Consider the following 24,985-nt stretch of genomic DNA (forward strand, 5'->3'; position numbering starts at 1 on the left):
GAGTATTTCAATGCGTTACAAACGGAAAAACAAACTTAATATACCCTCCATACTATGGTGGAGGGTATAAAAACGAGAATTATTCAAGTTTTATGGTCATCATTCCTGCGAATTGACAAAATGTCAAATTAATCACAATGAATTACTTTAGAATTGTCCATCAAATTTAAATATTCAATGAATAAAATATGACTGGAGCACTTTTTCGACAAATGCCTGGAAAAATTGTTCATATAGACAGGTGTTCGGTTTTTGTTTTATGAAAAGAAAGGGGTGGTAGCCAATAATTAATAATTTAAGCTAACAATTATTTCATTAAAGGTGCGTTTTTATGTCATTCATAGAGTACCAACCTATTCCATAAAACTCTATCTTTTCCTTAAACCAAAGCTCATCTGTATTATTTGAATAAATTCTCATTAGATTTCATGATCTCCGTGTTCCTATTCCATTGTGTTCCCCCCATCAATAAAATGTTAGGATTTATGGCGAAATAGTGCTGTGGCCAGTTAAACCACAAACACGTGATTTTCTTACTGAAAAAAAAAAACGTTTTTCCACATTCAATTCGGATGCTATGCTAAACGAGAACAATTACAAATCGCACATTTTTGTGTAGTGGCACAAATTTATAATAATAATATTTGTTGTTGTCTCAATGGGCTAGACAATCGTGCCCGCAGCATACAGTAAGGTGGGTCCATTTTCTTAATGAAAATTAGTTGAATTAATCTAGCAAGTTAAAGAGAGAGGAACAAAGAGACAATTTCTCGACGGCCGATTATATTCACTAGATGGACTCGAAGGAATCATACATTGGACACTTAGTGGAATTCTGTAACTCATTTCTTGAGTTACCGACAAAAATCATTAAAATTAAAACGCATAATTATGAATGAAAAGTTCCAAATAAATTGACAAAACTCTTGATATTGGTAGGACTTAGATACCTAGATGCCTTGGTACTTTCTCCGGATGCTAAATACCTTGGTAAATCCCAAAACCATCGCTTGACGTGAAAAAGAGTTATTGAGGAGCGTGCGAAGAAAGTTCTTATTACTTCTAAATCTGCAAGTTAGGGGCTTAGACCATAAGTCAGTCATACGCTGGCTGTATGAAACCGTGGTTGTGCACATAACCAACGGTGGACTTGCCTGGTGGCAAGCTCTTGGGAATAGCGCATTACTGCCCAAACTATTAAGTGTGAAAAGAGCTGTATCAATTCTGATAGGAATGTTGACGAACCGGCTTTCAGTGAGGACAACGACAGAGTCAAGATGAGTGCAAATCCCTTTACGGTACACAGGACCGATTCCTTGGACGGGGACAACCTACACGAGACTCTGAAGACTATCGAGCATAGCATATTGAGACAGGATAGATCCTCGACATCGAGATAGCAAAGCTCCTCGACCAACTGGACAGACTTGTTCCATAAGAACAGAATAGAGACATACTCCCGGAGGACATGTTTCTCAACTTGGCCCTAACTGACGACGAGATGACTAGAGTAAAATGACCCCAATGACAGAACTGCCAGAAAAGTTAAGAATAAAACTGTGAAGCAGGTCCGATCTTCAGAAGAGTCCCAGCCTCACCCAAGAAGACGTTGACTTTTCAGGTGGTCAACCCATCGACCTCCTACGCAGCTGACATTGCCTAGAAAGCCAAAGGAAAAGCGAGGAAGGCACATGGTCAAGGGCGCAATCATCGCGCTGACACCGACGGGAGAATCGGCCAAACGGTCTTCGGAGAATCATTGTTTCTGCATGGTGTTAACCAGGCTGATCATTAAGTGTCATAACCAGAAATCGAGATTTTCTTATTGAGGCAGTTAGTTAATAGCATTGTGACCTTTGGGAAGGGACCAATCGTGGGTAAGGGTATCCATTTCTGAGATATCATCCAGAAAGGTGTTTCCAGCAAGGGTTCCCCACACACAGTGGAAAGGAAGTTCATACTGAAAATCCTGGAGTTTTAAAATCTAGATCTCCTTACATCTGGTTTGTCTATCACTAGTCTAACCCCTTGTAAAGAGAATGGAGGTATGGACATTAGGCTGGCTATGGACTATGAGAAAGCGTGAGGGAAAACTGAACTTAAGTTTGGGATGGATACGTTTCCGTCTAAATCCATCTCACGAAACTGAGGAAGTAGGGAAGCGGCAAGAGCTACGCATCCTGTACATTAATTTGCATCATTGCAAAGCTGCTACCATCGAACTACTCTTGTCCCTCACGAATTCAGAAATAGACATTGCCTTTCTTCAGGAACCATATATCGACAAGAATATGGGTTCTACTACGGCCGTCGCTGGGTGGAATGCTCGAAATAATACCAAATTTCCCAGCAGAGGTGACGGGACTCAGTCAAGCATAAGGGGAAAAATACCACTTGAAACAACCAGAAAAGAAGAACTGCCGTTACTTTTACTTTCACTACGTAACAGTGACAGATCGTATTTTGTGAGCTTGTTGTTTTAACCGGCAGTTTATAGAACACCCCGAAGGTGATAGTGCAAAGAGGGGTGTGTTATTACATTACATTAGAGCCCTCATAATCGACGAGGTGCCACAATAGTTTACGATGACTCGGGGAGATGAGTATATATGCGACATAACGTCTAAGTGAACAATAACATTTCGATAAATTGTTTAGAAATTTAAGAAAGCCCTAGCGCTCAGTTACAGAAATAAACTACCTGCGATAACCACCTAAAATAAAAGTAAATGCAATTTTGTTTTTATATTTTAAATTCATTACTTTATTATGTTATTAAAGACATATATATTTCACTTTGCACAGATTCTTTTTACATTTTTTGCACAAAAAAATTGAAACGGTAGTATTCCTGTTGACGACACATTGACTGGCATTGACTCACATTTCCATGAATGACATTATAAATTGAATCAATTTATGAGGTCAGTAAGAACTTTTCAAAAACAGACAGACACACAAATTTTTCACAGGCATATCTACTTGTGTACGTGCACAATATACAATAATAAAGAGAGAGAAAATAACGTGGGCAAAAAGCATTGCGAAAAAATAACAAAAATTGTGTAGATGTGGGTAATTTTTGGGATATTGGAACAACATTTATGTGAAAATAAAAGTGTATAGAAATAAGATACGGCTAATCTGGTTACCAAAATGTGAAATAAATTAAATTAAACTGAAAATAGAGCCACAAAAGCTCTTTGATATAAGAGAAGCAACTGTTGCTTTATCTTTAAATCTATTTGTTGTACGAATTAATGTCTATCTTAATTGCCACTTTCATTCCATTTTCGGGTATGTTCTGAGACACACTTGACCTCTCACTTCACGCCTCAAGCATTTTGTTCACCCCTTTTACGGTTTTTTTTCGAGTATTTTATGGGCGAACTAGGGTGTACTCTTCTTCTTGAATACCATAATGGATCTTAGCCCCAAGAAATTCGCAAAAAATAGCAGTAAATGGGGTGTACAAAATGGTTGAGGCGCGAAGTGAGAGGTATTTAGTCAAGTAAAATTATCTGCTAAATCCTGTTTGGTAATCATCTACTTCCAAGAAACCCCGCAACTAGACCGGAAGTCTATAATTCTGATCTAAAGATTTGCCCATTGTATTGCCCCATATTTCATTACTCAAACTGATTTTGTATGTGTGACTCTTAATCCACTTGACATTTATTATTAGCTTTCGAAAAAATAACATACCAAACAAGTTATAAAAATCCAAAACTTCCAAAAGGTTCTTTAACTTCATGAGCGTTCCCCTCTGTATTATCAGTTAATTTCCAAATAATAATAATAATAAAGTTTCAAATCGACAAACACTTGAATTTATTAGACACACTAAATTGATCGATCCACGTCCATCGATGAAGTCAGCAAAAAATACGAAAAAATGTTTAACAAAAGCCACAAACCGTAAAGAAATCACAAATAATAAAGTAATTGAATAATGTCTATAATAAATATCACCTCTTCAATCCGTTCCCACTCTTCATCGTTGATTAAAGTTTGGTTATTTATCAGTAACAATGATATGAAGAAATATAAGTAAAAATGGATAAGGGACGGCAGTGTTGGATCTTTTAAACACTTCACCATTTTAAAATATTGGAAATTGATTGGCTGAACATCAATGGACTGGAGGATGGACCATTGATTAAACCTTGCCTGTAGTGGAATTCTGTAACTAATTTTTTGAGTTGCCGACAAAAATCGGTACAATATAAACGAAAATAAGCGGCAACTTTATTTTAGCGACAACTTTATGTTAGTTTTTAACTTACCGACCTCATTTCAATTTTACCGATTTTTGTCGGTAACTCAAAAAATTAGTTTCAGAATTCTACTTCGAATCTATTACAAAGTGGTCTGGCACAACTCGGCCAATGACAATGATCTTGGAGTTAACTCAGAGACAAAACTTTTACTATTCGCAAGGAAATTCCAAATTCCCGATCTCTAATTTTGGGCGGTGTTGCATTGGCACTTTCAACGGAAGCAAATGAACTCGGTATAATCCTGGACCACCGTCTGACATGGAAATGAAATATCGAGGAACGGACGAAGAAAGGACTTATTGCACTCTACTCCTGCAAGAACTCAATTGGGGACTGAGACAATAAGTCATACACTGGTTGTATATAACCGTTGTTCTGCCCCTCTTGGACTTGTTTGGTGGCAAGCGCTTGGGAATAAAGCCCTACTGTCTAAACTATCAAATGTGCAAGGAACTGCATCAATACTGATTTAAACGTAATCCTGGATCTCCAAACTCTGGACATTCTAATCCAGTTTCAGTCTGCGAAGACGGCTTTTAGGCTCTGAGAGTCAGGATCGTGACAAATTTCACACTTCGGACATGCGAAAGTCTTAGAATTAACTGATAGTCAGATTGAATTGAATGACATGTGGTCTTTCCTAGTAGGGACACATGGGCTGAAAGTAAATCTCCTCTGGACGATCATAAATGCGATTTCTGAGTTAGCAATTTCTGTTTTTTCTACAGCTTCTTCTTTATCTTATTTTTATTTTATTTACTACGAGCATCGCATAATTAAACACAACAGGTTTTTGAGTTTATGAAGCACTAAAACAATTCAAATGATACTTGATCTTGCACAGAAATTTAGCACTGATATCTGGCTAGCTGTTTGCAAAATATGGTCCAAGTAGTTATTTTAGTTTTTGAATAATAATCTTTTTAAGTTGGGAAGTCAAATTCCAATCGCGAACCTAAAACACGTTTTTCTCGAAACTGAATTTTTTGAAATGTGTCACTCTTTGAGTGAATGAGCGATATGTCGATAATCAAACGGCCCTCAAACCTATCAAATCCCGGGCCATAAATTCTAGAGCCACCCTTGATTGCAGTAAAGCTCTGCACGATATGCGCAATATCGTTAAACTTGGCTGGGTTCCAGGTCATACTAATATAGTGGGAAACGAATTAGCTGATGAACTAGCTCGAGGTGGCTCGAAGTCTATCGACCTTCTACTTAATGAAACTATCCGGCCATCTATGTGCTGCTATACCGGCAAACTTCGTAATAGGTTGGATATCCAAAGCAATTTAGCTTGTGGTCTCTCATCGTAGAACGACCTCCCTCCTCTCAATTAAAATTACTGTGAAACTTTTTACAAGTCACTGTAGGGTTAGATATCTAACGCCAACATGAGATGACAGTGGCATTGATTACAGTAGTTATGTGAACAGAACATCTATTTTGTAGATACAAGATAGATACTCTTACCTTCCTATTAGACATAGAACGCATTGTCGTTTTAAATTTGCCAAACACCTATCATTGCTACATAACTATTAAATTTTCTTCTCTATATTTCCAGCACAAACCATCGATCAACAACGCAGCAATATTCAGGATACTTCTTCTTCATCTTCAGTCCAATGAGAACTTCATACCTATCCAGGATGAACAATACGCACCCTTAAACCTGACCTAAATTGTGGACAACCGGCAGTTTTTAGAGCACCCCGAGAGTGGCAGGGCGAAGAGAAGTAAGCTACACTGAGGAGATACCACGACGTAAATTGTGGTGGCCAAAGTTGTAGATGTCATTCGAGGCGAGAAATCCCAGGGTTTCGGAGTCGAGGTATTTTTGGGTCGACTCCGACTCCAGACCAATTTTTTTCACGACTCCGACTCCGGGTCGACTCCGAGTGTAAATTCCTATACCGCTAAACGTTAATAAAATATGCAAAAATTTTTAACTTTTTCGTATATTTGGGTCCATATAGGCTAATCTATTGGTTTTTCCTAACATATTCTTTAGAAGAGACATCCGTTCGAATATAATACTTAACTACAGAACATAAATATGAAGTAAAATTCATATCTATGTATATTGTTTCTACTGAATCTTACATTGGAAAATAGCAACAAAGTACAAGCACTAGAATATTCTGGGAGGAACTCTCTTGCGCCAGACATTGAAAATATAACATGAACATTTTTTAACTTTTAGGAGAGAGAGAGGAGGTGAAGGAGATAACTTTCTCCCTTCTTACCCATAAGATAGCGACCACAATGTCCTTCATAGGTGTTCAACAAGTCCTTTAATAAAAAAACAAGGATGACATCTAACAAAATACAAGATCAGAAGATCAAGTTGATCAGTAGACTTTTTTGAGAAGACCAGTAGATCTTCTGACAGAAGACTTACATAAAAGACGTTAAATGTCCAATTATAATTCGATTGTCAAAGAACATAACTATTGCTTGCAACAAAAATAAAGGATCAATTGGACCAAAAATATTCTGGACATGCAATTTGTAATAGATGAAAAGACTAGACTTCAAATGACAGTAAATATCCTGTGAATCGTTCTCTGAATTTGTATGGTATACCGTTTGCTCTCCTTTAAAATAAATAATGAATTTTGAAAAAATTGGTGTCCCGAATTAAATATTATATTTTTATATTGTAGAAAAAATTGCCCGGAGTCGGAGTCGAGTTATTTTCGACTCAGACTCCGACTCCAGTAAAATTGCTCGACTCGTAGACTCCGACTCCGAAACCCTGAGAAATCCTCAAAAACGTGGTCCCAGACGCAATCTCTATGGTAACGCTTAAAAAGTGTATGAATCCGGAGTAGAGTATTTAACGAGTGCCCTCAATAATTTCAAAAATACCCATATAATACCAGAAGCCTGGAAAGTTGACAGTGTGGTGCCGCTACTGAAGCCAGGCATGAATACTAACGAAGGCGAATCGTAAAGGCGCCAGATCATATTTGCGCCTCCCCATTTTCAGAAGAAGTTTCCTAGGTGCCCAACTTCAGTATGGATTCCACACAATATACCACAACAGCATTATACGCCATATCCACATATATCAGTCGAGGACTGAACTATAAGCCGTGCGACCGAACATTCACGGTGACTCTTGACCTATTGAAGTTCTTCGATAATGTCAACATTCGTAGCTTTTTCCTCTATATACATATGATTAGGTAGAATGTTTAAATCGTCCTCCCAAGCCTCTACTAATTGCGTTAAGATCAGAAGTAGGAACAAGAACACCCAAGTCACGGGTCGGCAGCACTTGGGGCACTAACAAAGAAACCTTATTGACTTCTTATAAAGCAACAGGCCGCTCTGTGGTAAGCTATGCGGCTCCAGTATGGTATGCAAACATTATAGCTACGCAATGGAAGAATATTCAATTAAATTTTTCAATTTATTTCCATTTTATAATGCCCAGTCTTTCAACCTTAGGGCTGTATACTACATTTGAATTTAAAATAACAAATTCAAACCTAACAGAATGCCGCCCTGAGGATTGCAAAAAGGTGCCTCCTCATACACCAGTAGACCACCTTCATTAAGATGTAGTACCTGCTTGGGTGCTATCGCCATGAACATTTCTGCAACAATCTTGTGAAAAGACTTCCAACGCCCAGGTATATCAGGAGAGTTCTTCTTAATCTACAGGTTGAATTCTTAAATCACGCCGAATTTCAAATCTTAATTTGAAAACAAAATCTTTTTAATCGACGTAATAGAAAGTAATTTAAATTGGGAGTTATATGCACATCATAAAATCGGACAAAGTCAAAAAAAAAAAAAAATTCGGCGTTATGGACTACATCAAAAGAAACCTTGTTGACCACATATAAAGTGATGGACCCGGTGTGGCAATCTATGCGGCGTCAGTGTGGTCCGCGAACATAAGTCCAACGCTGTGGAATAATATTCAAACATTTCAGAACCCGCTCTGAGAACTGCAGAGTCAAAGATTCTTCCAGTGCGGCATCACAATGGCATGCTCTCGTTGCGAGTTGAGAGCCATCTCAATTACCGAACGGTGGATAGGACTCCCCCACCCTGGCAGGTCAAGAGGGTTCTTCATGATCTAGAGAGAGGACCAACATTCTAAAAGAGAACCATCAAACATTTTTGGATATCATTTACAGATAGATGCAATAAACATTGGATTGTGCAACCGTCTAAATTCCTATACCTATCCTATTTCTATTCCTATTCCCCGCACGACATACTGCACCTTTTCAGCTGCCCTGTCAAACCTATTCAACTAACTCCAGTAGCTTTGTGGTTGCAACCAATATAAGCAGCCACATTCCTAGACCTGGAAATAGAGCCAGAGTCGAACTAAGACGGAAAATGAACATACAATCATATATACTTCACAGGATCATTTCTGTAGTCAGTCTTCAATTTTTTTTGTCATATTTTTTTTTTTTGGTGGACTGTAGAATATATATGACTACTTTGGTGTCACTGCAAAACTAAAAGACTCCTCAGCAGTATTGAAAGCGTTAAAGTTGTTAGTGGGAACGATAAATTCTGCAGGTCGAGTGGTCACGGTACACGTCGATAGCTAGCCTAGTTCCCCTTGCTATTAAAACTAAAACTGGTTAAATTTGTTTGTGCATTATGTCAGGTCACCGCTTATATGGCATTGACACTGATGCAACTGCAGTACATACCCACTCACATTATTAACGCACTCCGTATCTTTGGTAGCAACAATAGCTATTTTATTTGTAAAAAAAACGGGTGAAGCGTTTTTTGCGTTATCTGCTAAAAATGGTATTGGTGGTGGTGACAGTGGCGAAGTCATTGGAAATTATTAATCACTGGAAATTCTAAATAATTCTTTCTGCATAACTTGCAAAACAAAGAGGAATAAATGTGTCATTTAATTTTGAAAAGAAAAAATAATAATTGCAGATACGAATTTGCTAACCACAATAAAACATCATAACAATATAACATTAGCAAATAGTATTAATAAAGATAGCTCTGATGATGACGGAAGAAGAAAATTTAAGAACAAAAAAGAACGTTGTTCTTTGAGAAAGAATACTTGTTAGGCAATATGTAGGAAGTTATTAGCTCCCAATGAAAAAAAAAAACACGCACACGTTACCAGTTCTTGACACCTTCTTCTTCCGCTATTGAATATTGAAATTGTATATTCATATGTTTTTCTTCATACTATAATTGAAACGGGGTATTATTTTATCGGATACATTCTGAATTTTTCGTGTAGCTTTCCATAATCCATTCATTTTTCAACAACCAATTTAAATTTATTGCGCAAAAGATCTAAAAATGTTGTTAGCCTAGCTAAAATCTTATTTTCCATGAACTTTCCAGAAGGTATAAGGGAAGGCCGCTCTAAAATCTGAGAAGGTTGTCTGTTTCTATCGTTAGCTCAATTTTGTCAGATCATCTTTATATCGCCCCAAACATAAATGACACGTGGTTAAAGTGTAAGCCGAAGGTTTCGCATATTTCGGCTACATAAAAACACAGACACGTTTTCGTAGCCGATATATTCGGAACATACCGCTTACACTTTAACCACGACTGAAATATGTGAAGTTGTCTTGTTGGAGTTTCGAACTCCAAGAACTCCATCTTAAATCGACTAGCATTGATTAAATAGCATAGTTTCTTAAATTGTAGAAACTACTCAAGATGAAGTTATAATACCAGAGATTTGTTAAGCCTGATCTTTTCTTTATTTTCAACTGTGAGTAAAACAGGCTTGATGCTGACATAGTTATTGTCCTTTAATTTGGCTCCCCACTATAGCTTAATTCCACCTATACTCATTTCACATACACTTGTATGCTCAATTCTGCTGGGAAACACAATGGATTAATGGTATTTCCCTAGAAAAACTATCACAAAAAACAACATCATAAAAAACTGATAAACTACATAGCAATAAAATGCACGCTATGAACTCATGAACGTACACTAACAAATATATACATATGTATGTATCTGTCCAGCAATAAGCTACTATTATAATACTTATATCAAAATTGTTAAATACTCAAAATACTCATCATATACACATAAAAAAACAAGCAACGCAGACAATTATCTAAATTGTAGCAAAAAAAAAAAAATAAAAAATCGCATGGATTTATTTAGTATAGTTTTTGTTATTGTTCCATACACACCACACATGAAATGGCAAAAAACGCAAAAATGATAAGTCTTTCAACAAAATTTTTAATTTTAGAACATTTAATAGCCGGAGAGTTCCAGGTGAACCATGTAAAATAAAACTTGAGTGACAATAATAAGATATGAAGGAATCCAGATTATCTGGGAGCTATTATTATTCCTCAATAGAGTTTTCATACTGTATTTGTTAAATAACAAAAACAGGACAGTCTACGGTTATAAAGAAATTCACGACAATCTGACAGAACAAAGTAGGCAACTTCTGGCCCTTCTAGATAGGACTCCGGCTCTGCGACACAGTCAGGGCAGCTCTTATGCCAACAAAATCGATTAGTATCCTCATCTAAATACGAAATGGAGTTACTCGTTCTTAGACCTAACCTAAAAGTCAATAGGTGTAGTTTCATTTTTTAACTTTTCTCAGCATTTCTTTGTGCTGATAGAATGCTGGACAGAAGACTTATCGTTTCAAACATTGGAGAGAGTTCCGTAAGAAAGTAAGCCACCAGAGGTAGCCCTCTCTCTCTCTCTTTGGGCACTCCATGAGGTGAATCCAGCTAAAACAGACTTGGTACAATTCATCAGGAAAACAAATTGTTGAATTGTTGACTTCGTCCGCCAATATTGGATGGTGTGCGTCGAAACTAACACTGAGGAACGCACCTATGGATGTCTGGTGACATGAACTAAGTAATAATTCGAACTTGTCCAACCTAGCCACTGCATCATTTCTCATTACTAGAGAAGTAAAAAGCAAGGCTCAAAGAGCTAAATATGTGGCATTGCTCACAACTTGGGTATGCAAACATTCTGCAAGGGATAGGTAGGCAGATAGGTTTGGCTAAGTGAGAGGGTGAAACCAATAAACTTTCTCTTACTCTACACATAGAAAATGTAATTATGCCGCATTGAAATGAGTGGGTGCATGGCAGACCAATCCTGGAGACCTCACCCATTTTCACCGATAGGTCGAAGATGGAAAAAAGAAGAAAACTTAGCGAGAAATGGAGCACTTTGCAGGAAGAACTTTTTGCAGTCCCACGGCAGCGCTTTCTTTGTACAGGTTTGACGCGAAACCAAAAGAGTTTAGCCCGGCGGCTGCAAACCCAGCATCAAACCTGTGCTTCACTTAGGTTTCTATGCTGCTACAACAACAACAACCACCCCCGTCCATCGCAGCAGAAGAACGCCAGCTGCCAAGGCAAACACGAGTGGTTTTAGTCCAGTTAAGATACGGACGATGCAGCCGCCTCAATTCGTATTGGGCCCGAATTGACGCCATGATACCCAACACCTGCCCAGCACGTGGATTGGGACCACACGATACACTGCATTTGTTTAGCTGCCCAGCTAACCCCACTCACCTGTCTCCAGATTCCTTATGGACGCAACCAGTCCAGGTTGCAGAATTCTTGAATCTGGATACAGAGGAACCTGATAACTGAAATAATACACGAACGAACACATTTGCGTTGCTACAACAACAACAACAACAACGGAAATATGTGGATAGCCAAGACTGCTTCAGAGGCACTACGGCCCTTCCCTTTAAATCTAAAACTGTTTAAAACTTGTGGTAGGAATGTTAAATTTTGTTGGATAACAGATCACTCCAATGTTGAGAAAATGAGGTAGTTTATGAACTAGCAAAACGGATTTCTAAGTATCTTGATCTACAGGTGAAATAGTGTGTGTCTCAAGAACCGTGGCAGTCCCACGGCAGCGCTTTCTTTGTACAGGATTGACGCGAAACCAAAAGAGTTTAGAGCAGCGGCTGCGACCCTGCATCAAACCTGTGCTTCACAACAACGGAAATATTTGGATAGCCAGACTGCTTCAGAGGCACTAGGGTCCTTCCCTCTAAATCTAAAACTGTTCAAAACTTGTGATAGGGATGTTAAAATTTGTTGGATAACAGAACTGCAGGATCTGCGAAGACGATGTAGAGACGAAACAATCGAGCACTTGTTTGTTGTCCATTACATAGAAAAGGCTTCCTAAAGATCATATTCCAAGGAACAAATATTGCATGCTTACACTAGTTCCACAAACATCTTCGAACTCAGATCTTCTACCATATCAGTGAGTGCAGTCCGATTATATTTTTGAGTAAAAGCCTAAAAAGACAACTGGTACTACCCGCATAGGTGTTTTGGTCTCTTTGATACTCAGAACAAATTGCAAAATTACTTTGAAGTATGCGAACTTGATTGCCAGTATAAGCGAGTTTACACCTTGTTGTAAGATGAATACATTTACTCACACTTTCTACAATCCTAAAAGTATTATGTTACAACTGCGGAGTTTCCTCCTAGGTAAAATAAAGCTTATTGTGTGAACGTGTAAAAACACGATTGCTTGCGAAAATAGACAAAAAGAGGTTGAACAAAAACTTATTCATAAAAGTTACAAACAATTTTCGGCAACATGCAATAACACAAAACCAAGTTAAACAATCCCACAGCAGCGGGTTATTTCGTACCGTATTGACCCGAAACCAAAATTGTTTCGGACGGCGACTGCCAACCCAGCATCATATGCTCCTACTAGAGTTGTGTAGTTCCGGAACGAACTAGTTCCAAGGAACTATTCCGGACAATGAACTATTGGAACTATATCCAGCTCTTGCGTTTATATATGGTCTGTTCCTTTACTTTTGAAAATGGTAAAACCGGCAAAAATAGTAAAAGTTGTAAACTGCTCCCATTTGAATTGTATGGTGTCTGAAGTAAAGGAACGTTTTTCGAATAAAAAGTTGTAAAACTTGAAGATTCTTGCACGTAAAGGAACAGAGCTGTAGTTCCTTTAGTTCATATAGTTTCCTTTGTTTTTCTGGTTCCTTCAATTTAACGCATACGTCGATCTTACGTTGTTGCTGTTTGTTCGCTGCAATTTATTTATTTTATGACAACTCATCCACCAAACCATGAAAACATTTCGGTCTCGGAACTATTTGAAACGAAGGAAACAAAAAGAGCGACGAAAGAGAAAGATTCGTTGAACTATTTCAATCTCGGAACTATTTGGAACGAAAAGAACGATGAAAGAGAAAAATTCGTTGAACCATTTCGGTCTCGGAACTATTTGGAATGAAAGGAACGATGGAGAAAGATTCGTTGAACTATATCGGCCTCGGAACTATTTAGAACTATGGAACTATATTATGGAACTAGTCCCTTTTGGGAAAAGGAACTAGAAAGATCGATCCGCTCCGGGAACTAGATTGCCCAACTCTAGCTGCTACAATAACAACAAAATTGAAGTTACATATTTGCCAAATCTACACAACTCCTACTTCGAGTTGTTCGTATAAAATACTTAAATTTCGAGAAGATTTTTCCACTTGAATTAATAAAAGTAAATTAAAAACATTAATAGAGTTTTTGGTGTGGCTATGCAAAGGTGTACGGCGAAAAAAGAAACAAAACAACTTTTCAAAATCTATATAAACAAATATTACGTAATATTTTGTTAGTAAACAAAAATCCAAACGAATAACTTATTTCTTCTGTTTTATTCCAACATTCACTATCTAAGACGCATAAGTAGTGGGTAGCGTTAAAAACAGAAACGCTCTGCTCATTTTGCAAACAAAAAATGTATATATACACTTTTTGCCGGCAAAATCGAAATAAAATAAATAAAAAATTAGGTATGCGTCATATCGCTCACAAATGGAATTTGCACCCGCCAGACTGCCAGACTTGCCATTTAGTATGTTAATTGCAGTATCAAACCACACGACTGGCTGGCTGACAGACCAACTCTGATTGTTGTTGGTTGATACGGAGATTAATTAGACCAACCTTTGTGATTTTTTTTCATTCACATTTTACTTTTTGATAAGGTAGATGGCGAGCAGCTCATTAATACATTTGAATGTTATCAAAATTTAAATATATTAGTGGCGTGTTTTTCTTATTCAATGGAATGGCAAAGACAGAGAGAAGATGACTGGTATATTAATTTCTAAGATAGATTGTACATTCTAGATGATTTTAAATAAATAAAAACGAAAACAAATAATAATTTAAATAGGCTATCAAAGCAGGTCATTCTTGCAGACATAAAAGCTCCATGAAACCATAAAATTTTCCAAAATTAAATATCATGGTATTCTTCTAAAATCAAATGGCACTTTTGCGATTATAAATAAAATAAATATTATGTTAACAAATAATAAATATGAAACTTCTAACGTGATGAAACATGCTCAATAAATCTAACCAAATCTCACATAAATACCGCTATAAAAAGGAAGATTTCACAAGATTGGCGCTATCTCTATGAGTATGGAGTTTGCAGTAATGCAGTACGGTAAAACTGGGTACATATTGACAGTGTGGCCGTGCATTTTGTCGGTCATCCACGAAATATTTGGTTGTTGGACAGATATGCCATGATTAACATGGGTACCTACCTTTCGATCTAACCCCACGGTGTTCTCACAACACGGACTACGGACTGGTTACATACGACCAATCAGCGGCACTTGTACAGTAGTGAGGTACCAATTTTTTTATATATTTATTTCAAAAAAAATCAATACATAGAAAGAAATACATTGGACAGCCGGAAATCGATAAAAACTTTCATTCAAAAGTGACTGACCGCTTAAAGATGGCATTAGTAGGAAGATAAGAATGCTAAATGCTGACTGGAATTTGCTAAAAACATTAGAACATTTGCTAAGGTCATAAAATCGAGTAGGCAACATTGTTTTCCTTAAGATCGTTCGTGAAATTTTGTTTAAAATATAGCCATAGTATAGTCAATCGACATTTTTAAAATTTGGGCCAAAAAATCACCAAAATGACGATCGTCTACATCAGCAACACTGGATGTATGTTGCCCCTTTTTCATCACAATTATGGATAAGGACGTGCTCTCTTTGCCACAAAGTGAAAGATCTTACATACAAAGGAGGAAAATTCGAATCACTTAGCCCCCTGCCACACGACGATATAAATTTCATGAGATTATGCGATTTTAGATCGAGTTCCATGATGGTAATTTTATGAAATTGCGATCCAAGAACACTCATGAAATTGGAACAATCCCACGGCAGCGGGTTCTTTCGTAACGGATGGACCCGGAACCATAGTGTTTCGGTCAGCGACTGCCAACACAGCATTAATCCTATGTTTCTAGGTAGGTTTAAATGCTGCTACAACAACAACAAATTGGGAAAGATTTTTGTACAAGTTTCAGCGTATGGCATAAGACTCATTACCTGTGTGTTTAATAGGGATGTTTAAGTACGTGGGCATGAAGCGTGGGGTTTGAAAAGGATTTGAAGACAGCATCTGGAGTTCCTCTTTATTGGTCTTAAAGTTAAGACTTGGATGGACACAGAATGGTCCTATGCCTGTCCCTTAAACACATCACAAAGCGATAAATATCTCTACTGCACTCTCTAATTAAAATGCGATAAATATTAAAAAAAGATGAATTGTACGATCACTTATATCCGGATAACGGATGAGTAAATAAAGAAGAAGAAGCACTCTCTAGGTTGGAGGTCACACTAGAGTGGTTTCATTGAAACGTTTGGGTGTTCTTAGATCGAGTTTCCCACTACAGTAACTTCATGACATAAATATAATATGGAGCTCGACCTATGAACCCTTGAATATATGAAATTGTTTAATGAAACCACTCTAGTTTGACCAAGGACTAAGAAGAATGCAAGGAAAAACTTGCAAAGTAAAATCGTCTGGGCAGAGTGATCCTATGCCGACAATTCTTTGCAGGAATGATTTAATAACCCCAGAGAAAGAGACTAAATACCAAATTTTAGTCATTTCGGTTAAATCTTCAAAATACTGAAAAATCAGGATGTACCGTTTATGTGGGCTGTATCAAAACGTGGTCCTGTACCGACCATTTTCCTCGGCAATGTTTTATACCCCCAACGAAGATCAAATTCCAAACTTCAGCCATTTATGTGGCTAAAACCGACAAAATTCATAAAATCGTGAGGTACGACTCCTATATACGTTACATGAAAATGCTGACCTATACCAACAATATGTACTTCAAAAGCGAAGACTACATACCAAATTTTTTGCATTTCATTTGGATAATGTGTGCACCCTTCAATGAGGACAATATCAAAACGTGGATCTGTACCGACAAAGGATACGTTTTGTAGCCACAATGAAAATTAAATATCACATTTGAGTTGGATAACACTATGCAACACTGAAAATGCAAACAACTTCTAGTGCGCATTTTTTGAAAGTAAATATTTAGACTACAAAAACCCTAGTAGGGTTTTGTCCTGTTAGATCCAGTTCGGATTTTATGGCCTCATCTAAACCGGGCTAAATCTACACTTTTTTGCATCCATCAGGCCCTCAGAAACGAATAGGAATTTGGCCTTGCTGTCTTTAGCAATATTGTAGCCCTAAACTAGTAGAACTTATCTTTTGAAAAACCACATAAGAAAAACTCCATCTAGGGCATCAAAATCTATAAAATATAGAACATTTTACATAATTGCTGAAATTCTAGTCAGTATCGGCTAAACTATTGGGAGTTGAACCAAGTAACCTTTTGCAAAAATCTTCCAAATAAAGTTCTCAACAATTCTTTAGAACATTCTGAAACTCTAAAATGCTTGCTTCATGTTGTTTCAGTGGTATTTTGCATCACACCTTTAACAACACGTATTTCAAACACAGTTCACACCAACAGTTTATTCTCGCATTTCGGATTTCACTACATTATTGACATTTTTATTTAAATCGTCGTTGAAAAATATATTGAGAACAACGGCATAGAGGCATTTTATAACAATGACATGTTCTGAAGAGTTGTGTATTACATTCCAGGGAATATTTTTCCAAAAGAAAATATTCAGAAAAAATTAACGGTTTTGGAAATACGGCGCGAAATGTATTAAAATTGTGGAATTTTTGCATAATTTTAAAATTTGAGGCAATAAATGTAGTTTTTCGAGTTAATTTTTTCTCCAAATATTTTAGTCTTGTCCTTATCAACAAATTTGCTTCAGAGGTCAGAAGAAGCTTCACATTGGTTTCAGAGATATATCCCCGAATTTCTTTAAAAACTCAATATTTAACCATGTTTAGATGGTGCCATAAAATCCGAGCTGGATCTGACACAACAAAACCCAACTACGGTTTCTTGGCGTATGGGTCTGTACTTTCAAAAAATCTTCAGTTCGAATTGTTTGCACAAGATCGCCTTAAAAATGTTGCACAGTGTAATGTAGCTTAGGTTAAAATGTAATTGCGGATATTTAGTATCTCGATTCCAAATCAATTTGTCACTTAAATTGGTATAAGTTGAATGTTGGGACTGGATTCGGATCGATCATAAAAATATTTTCTATTTAAACGAACATTTTGTTCGCGTTAGTCGAGATTTGTTCCTGTCTATATGATAAAGTAGTAAATCCCCGGCCGAAAGCCGGCTATATGTGAAACATTTCGATTTTAACTAAACTTATTTCAAAACCAAGGGATTTTTCGAACTTTCGGAGCCTATATCTCGGGAAGAATGGACTTCCTGCCCATGATATACATATATATTGGCGTGATCTGCACTGCAAGCCCTACCTGTGGTAAAAATTTCAGATCGATCCGAATCCAGTCCAAATATTCAACCTGCTCCCTTAATTTAAAAGTACATAAGTACTTCATTGTGTTCATAACCTACGATAAAAAACTTCAAAATCATCTAATCTAACCTAATGTTAAATCAAATGTAGGGATGTTATATTAGTAAAACAATTAAAATATTTTTAATACTTACGGTTCTTTTAAAACGGGTGCAATTTTATATAGACAATCCAAAAACTGTTGATCTAAAGACCACACACTTGGTTTCAGCGGTTGACTGTTTACGTTCAAAATGCGAAATAGAATGCAAAGAATTACGGCAATGGCCGTCAGGAATGCTGTTGACATTGTGATTACACTTTGGACTAAGTGTTGGCGATCAAAGATGTTAGCGAGGGCGTGTGGAAATTCCGCAAAAATTTGTTGAAGAAACTGTGATTGTAGTAAACGGTCATAGAGATAAGAACACTGTAACAGCGGATACGTAAGGAACATGCAGGTATTGTGTTCGGTTCGAGGGAATGTAGGAAACGACGGGATAAAATAAAAAATAAAAAAAATAAAAATTATTAACAGGATTGGGAGTAAAACAAAAGTCTGGAAAACAACACAACAAACGCAAAGCAACAAAAGAAAATAATGGGAGAGGTCCTTTTGTCGTTAGGGGAATGGGATAATTTATGTAAATATAAGGTGGAAACTTTGAGGAAACACTGCCAGCTGTTTGCGCAAAGTTAATAACCCATCGACCAATTTGTTTTTTTAATATTTGGAAGGTTAACTCACACACGCATGGAGGGGGAAGTGGATGATTTTAGTGTTGTTTTTTTACAATTTCAAATTTGATTTTTTTCTATCAAATTAGTTGTAAAAGTAATCAGCAATTATTTTCAACTGATGTTGTTTTACTACTTTGTTTTTTACTTTGTTTTGTTGTTTTTTTGCGATGACACACTTCAATTGTTGGTTTGTTGGTGGTTGTAGTAGTTGTTGTAATGATGTTGTGTATCTCTCACTCTGCATGAGATTTTATGGAGAAATGTGTGGCTATGTTTGTTTTTATTTTAATCTATGTATGTAGGTATGTGTTGTGTTTGTTTCTGAATAGCTCTCTTTTTCTTTGTCTCTACTTCCCACCACTTACTTTATTTTGTTTCAGTGATTTATGTTTCGCCAATGTTTGTAAGGCCTTGTACACACGCTGCGACTTTTGATGCATGCATCACCATTTTTTTAGCTGTGTTGCAAAAAATAGTAGTGATGGAGGGAATGAAAATGTACGAAATGTATGAAATGTAAAATTTCATGACTAATCATTTAATTTATTAATACCATTTAGAATGTTAAAATTATTTAATGTACATCATGGATTTAAAAGAATGTAATAAAAATAAATGGACTAAACTTCCTAATTTATTTGATAAGTATGTTGTTAGTTTTTTATTGCCTTCATAGTTGAAACTAAATTTCTTGTGTTCCAAATGTGTTTTTAAAACATCAAAAAGCGAATTGCAGAAAAAAAAAAAATTTAATTTTTTGAATCGATTGGATTAATATTCGTTGCTCAATTTGTTGCCCAACATTTCGTAAAAATATTTCAATAATTATAATTGTGTGAACACCCATATAGTCCATGGTAGAACAAGAAAAGGTAGCAGCAATACCCAGCTGACTGAACTGGGCTGTAGTGTTAGTGTCAAATTCCATACGACATTTTATATATTTATTTCTATGTTCGAAGTATATTAGGGACATATATTTTTTTAAGAAAAAAATTATTCATCTGAAATAAAAACAATTTCCCATAAAGACTCCTTCATATCATTGACATGTAACCTCCTCCAGGTCCGAACGACATGTCGCACACTAAAACACCACTTATAGAGACGGTACAATATTTGTTAATATGTGTGGTATTTTGTTAAACTTGAAAATAATAAAGCCCTAATAAACATGTGCTTCTTGTTTTCAAAAACAAAAGATTGAAACAGCTTCTCTTTTTTTCAATTAATTACGAGCGACCCCAAACATTTTTGCAAGAATTCTACTTCCTGCGTGATATTGTGCATTTAGTGGAATGATATGGAAACATTCAAACTGAAAATCTAACGAGTTTTCATTTATGTTTTTCAAAATATTCAATCAAATGTGAAAAATTATTAGTTTTTTAAATTCCAATAATTTATAGACATTTCCTTATTTTGTTTACATTTATATTTGACACTAATGTTCCAAACAAAAACAAATTCCTTTGTGGTTGTTGTTCGAGTTGTATTTGTTGTAGTATTAACTTTACCTTGTATTTGTTCTACCATGCATATAGTCGGAGTTTTATTACCTGTCGGAGTTTGTTATTTACATTTGTCGAGAAATATTAACAAATATTTTTAACTGTTTCAATAATTTTGGTTCAACAATTTATACCTAGATGCATTCAACAATCATAACATGTATGTAAAATCGTACATGTTTGTTACAAAAATTACACTTCTTACAATATTACGAAAAAATGCAACCCTACAAGTCCGAAAATGGTGATGCATGCATCAAAAGTCGCAGCGTGTGTACAAGGCCTAATTTGTATATTTTTACTTCCAGAAACTTCTTATTACTCTTTAAAAAAATCGTCAATTTTTCCTTTTTTACAAAAATTATCCGCTATGAACACACCACACATTAACCGTAATTTGGATTTTCGTTGTTTTTTATAAATATTATATTTTGTTTATTGTGTTCATATTTTCATATTCACTTAATTATTTTCTGTTTTTTTTTTTTTTTAATTTGTTGTCGTTTATTTTTTTGGTTTTATTTTTATTTTCTTATTCGCGTTTAGAACACCGCGTCTTGCGTTATTGCGTTAGTCTTGTCTGATGTCTTATTTGTTTTTGTGTGGTTCTTGTTTGTCTCCTATGGATTAGGGATATACAAGTCGACTTTCGATTGATCGACTATTGGTAAGGTTGAAAAAGTCAAAAAATCGAAGTCGACTGTATAGGAAAAAGTCGACCTGTCATCAAAGACACAACCCAGCAAAAAGTTTGCATCCGCGGATGCACCCAGCAAAAAATTTTGGAAGTTGTGCATGTGGAGTTATGATTTCACAACATCCTTCGATTCAGTCCACACGGAGTTATGAAAAATGCAGTTGCTTTAGAGATCCCTACAAGAAACAGTTGGTTGATCCCTACCCAACTCTGGCGAAATCCTAATCAATCCAAAACACTACATCAAAAGCTATGATTTGGATCGAAAATGGAGTGCATCCTAGCTGTGTGTTGTGGAAGCAAAATGGAGTGCATCCTAGCTGCGCGCTCTCTTGTAAAATTCATAAGTGAATTCATAGAAAAAGAACTTGTGCTGTACAGTTGTAGTGATTCAACTGCATCCGCGGATGCAAACTTTTTGCTGGGTATGAATTCACTTATGAATTTTACAAGAGAGCGCGCAGCTAGGATGCACTCTATTTTGCTTCCACTGCACACAGCTAGGATGCACTCCGTTTTCGATCCAAATCACAGCTTTTGATGTAGTGTTTTGAATTGAGTTTAAAGGTACTCTTCGGAATGTGTTTTAAACAATCCAAAGATGCAGTAAAAATGCAAGCAACGCATCAAAATTTAGCGTACACATTTTCTATGTCGGGCACTCATTTCACTGAAAAATATTCTCAATTTTGCAGTGGTACTGTCTGTCCATCCCATCTGGCAATCTGGGTACCAGCTTTCAACAAGATCAAATGACGGAATTTTGGCACTGAAACAACCTACGTCGACCACTTCGTAAGCATTCTGCCACCTAGAGATCTTATTATTAGCAACTTCTTTTCTTCTTCTGTGTAAATCTGGTTTTCCGTAATTTCTGCTAACACCATCATTTTGTTCGACATTATTACGCGTGGTATTAAATGGTCTGTTCCCGTACCGCAAGAATCTACAAATTCTTACTATTTTTTCCGATAACATAAAGGAAAAAATATTATCGTAGTAAAAAATAGTAGCTTCTTGCAGGTTCTGGAACAGAGCAAAAATTGAAAGAAAATAACATGCAGTTCAATTGTGAATTATTCCACGAAATGAAGAAATGAACTATTGACATTTACATTGACATTTATTATTATTTACACTATCAGTTTTGAATGACTTATTAAATAAATGAATTAATAATAATCCATTCCATTTTCTTACAGCAATGTTTCCATTAATACAAAACGCAAAACGAAAAAAAACATAAGTCCTACACGCAGGACGAGTTAATGATAGGGTTATATCTTTGCAATACTAATCAATGTAGTATTGCAAGCGCTTGTGATGTATTGAAAATATCCTTCAGTACCCTTGCGTACACTTTACATAGAATGGAAGGAGGATATTACGCAAAGGCCAATTTAGTAAAACAAGCGCAAGAAGGTAGATATAGGAAAATAACTGAAAAAGATATAGAATTTACCGAAAATGACATTAGAGTTATAACTATGAAAAGGCGAATCGAAATGAGAGATTCCATTCAATTAAAAAAAAGAAAGCTCTCTATGCATTCGTTGGAGAATAAGGTGTCCAACGGACTACCAAATTTATAGTATTTGTTTTTTGTATATTTTGTATATTTTTGTCATGATACAATAAGAAGCATTTGCAAAGCATTCAATCTGTAACTGAAATCTTCAAATTTTCCTCAAAAAATGAATGAACATATTTTTTTTATTTCTTCACAAACTTAATCATGGTACAATAAGAAGGTAGCAGCAACTGCCGTTTTTGGTAACATAAGCTCTGTTCCTTTACGTGCAAGAATCTTCAAGTTTTACCACTTTTTACTCGAAAAGCGTTCCTTTACTTCAGACACCATACAATTCATATGGGAGCAGTTTACAACTTTTGCTACTCTTGCAGGTTTTACCACTTTCAAAAGTAAAGGAACAGACCAATAAATTCAATGCAATTCACACATTATTGCTCTGTTCCTTTACGTACCTGAGGTTACCATTTCTTACCATTTTTAACCTGTAAAGTGTCCCTTACTTTTAATAGCATACAATTTATATGATAGCAGTTTACCACTTTTGCCATTTTCTGCTATTGTTACCATTTTTAAAAGTAAAGGAACAGACCATATGTTACCATCAGCTGGGCTTCACTAATTGTATCATGATTTTTGTATGTTTTTTATTTTATTTTTTTGTATTTTGATATATTTTTTGTTTTGCTCCTTTGCTTTTTGTTATTTGTGTCCTGTCATAATTTTTGTTTTGTTGCTTTGCGTTATTGTTTTGTCATATTTTTTGTTTTGTTTTCCACTCCATTAAAAATTTCCGTAATGTAAATTACCACAAAAATGTTCCAACTTTAGTTTGTATTTTTTATTTTATAACAAATTCTTCGAAATACATACAATATATGGTCTGTTCCTTTACCTTTAGAAATGGTAACAGTGGCAAAAAATGGTAAAAGTGGTGAACTGTTTTCATATAAATTGCATGCGATTAAAAGTAAGGGAACACTTTACAGGTTAAAAATGGTAAGAAATGGTAACCTCAGGCATGTAAAGGAACAGAGCAATATACTCTTGTTTCTCTTTTGAAGAAATGATGTCGGCAGCGGCGGGTAGGGATCAACCAATTGTTTTTGTTTTGTAGGGATCTCTAAAGATACTGCTTATACAATGTATACAACGGAGTGCATTTTTCATAACTCCGTGTGGACTGCATCGAAGGGTGTAGTGAAATCATAACTCCACATGCACAACTTCCAAAATTTTTTGCTGGGTGAGGATGTACCCAGCAAAAAGTTTGCATCCGCGGATGCAGTTAAATCACTAGAACAATTGCCGCTGGAGTACATCTTTTCCTATGAATTCACCTATTAATTTTATAAGAGAGCGCGCAACTAGGATGCACTCCATTTCGCTTCCACAGCACACAGCTAGGTTAAAGGACGCGTAGCTGTCACATTGGACAGCCACATCACTCGTAGACCTTATGGTCCATTGTGTTCATCCTGTAGGGGGTTTGAAAGAGAAGAAATGTATATTACATGGAAAAGAAGAATAGATATCAAAGAAAGAGTTAAACAAGGTAATGGAGTAAAATAGTATTAATGGTAGAGAAGTCATTGAAAAGGATGTTTTAGATCAGCCATGCACGCGTCTTTACGAAAAAGTTAACTACAACTCTCTTTCCCATACAAAAACCAAAATAGCATTCTCTTCTTGTGCACCATTGTTTTAGATATAAGAGCGAGAGAGGAGAGTTTGCCACGCTAAAGCGCAATGGTTGGTTCTCGTTGAAGAACCTACATCGACCACTTCGTAAGCATTTCTGCCACCTAGAGATCTTATTATTAGTAACTTCTTTTCTTCTTCTGTATAAATCTGGTTTTCCGTAATTTCTGCTAACACCATCATTTTGTTCCACATTAGCTCTGTTCCTTTACGTGCAAGAATCTTCAAGTTTTACAACTTTTTACTCGAAAAGCGTTCCTTTACTTCAGACACCATGCAATTCATATGGAAGCAGATTACAACTTTTGCTACTTTTGCCGGTTTTACCACTTTCAAAAGTAAAGGAACAGACCAATTATTACGCGTGGTATTAAAATTGAAAGAAAATTACATGCAGTTCAATTGTGAATTATTCCAGAAATTAACTATTAGCTTTGTTCCTTTACTTTTTTAATGGTAAGGGTGGTAAAAGAGAAAAGCGTCAAAATTGCTCTCTCATGAACATTTTTACCAGAAAAGTAAGGGAACGGAAAAATGGTATATATAAAAAGAAACATAAAAAAATCAATATTCGTCTTTTATTTCACAGTTTTAAATTTAGTTTTGTCAGCTTTCGACTTTTTCTTCTGTTTTTCGACCATTTTATTTTTCATTGTGAAATAATCGTCAAACAAAAGTCGAAAAATCAGTTCTGCCATTTTTTACCTG

General features: G+C 36.0%; 1 protein-coding gene across 20 annotated transcripts in view; it reads right to left on the minus strand.

The window, feature by feature from the left end:
- Hydr2 (abhydrolase domain-containing protein 2) overlaps nt 1-20,965 on the minus strand; it is a 60,371-nt gene extending 39,406 nt beyond the window's left edge. Inside the window, exons 1-3 of one of the 20 annotated variants that reach the window (XM_073969407.1) lie at nt 20,632-20,965; nt 19,203-19,247; nt 18,252-18,490 (exon numbers count right to left, since the gene is read on the minus strand). In XM_073969407.1, coding sequence (XP_073825508.1) covers nt 18,252-18,406 — 155 coding nt within the window. In that variant the 5' untranslated portion in view covers nt 18,407-18,490; nt 19,203-19,247; nt 20,632-20,965. The other 19 variants (XM_073969397.1, XM_073969396.1, XM_073969395.1 and 16 more) reach the window with 19 other exon arrangements.
- Nucleotides 20,966-24,985: the final 4,020 nt, after the last annotated feature.

Source organism: Musca autumnalis, unplaced genomic scaffold, assembly GCF_047663935.1.
Source record: "Musca autumnalis isolate F117 unplaced genomic scaffold, ASM4766393v1 scaffold_2, whole genome shotgun sequence".
NCBI classification, from domain to species: Eukaryota; Metazoa; Arthropoda; class Insecta; order Diptera; family Muscidae; genus Musca; species Musca autumnalis.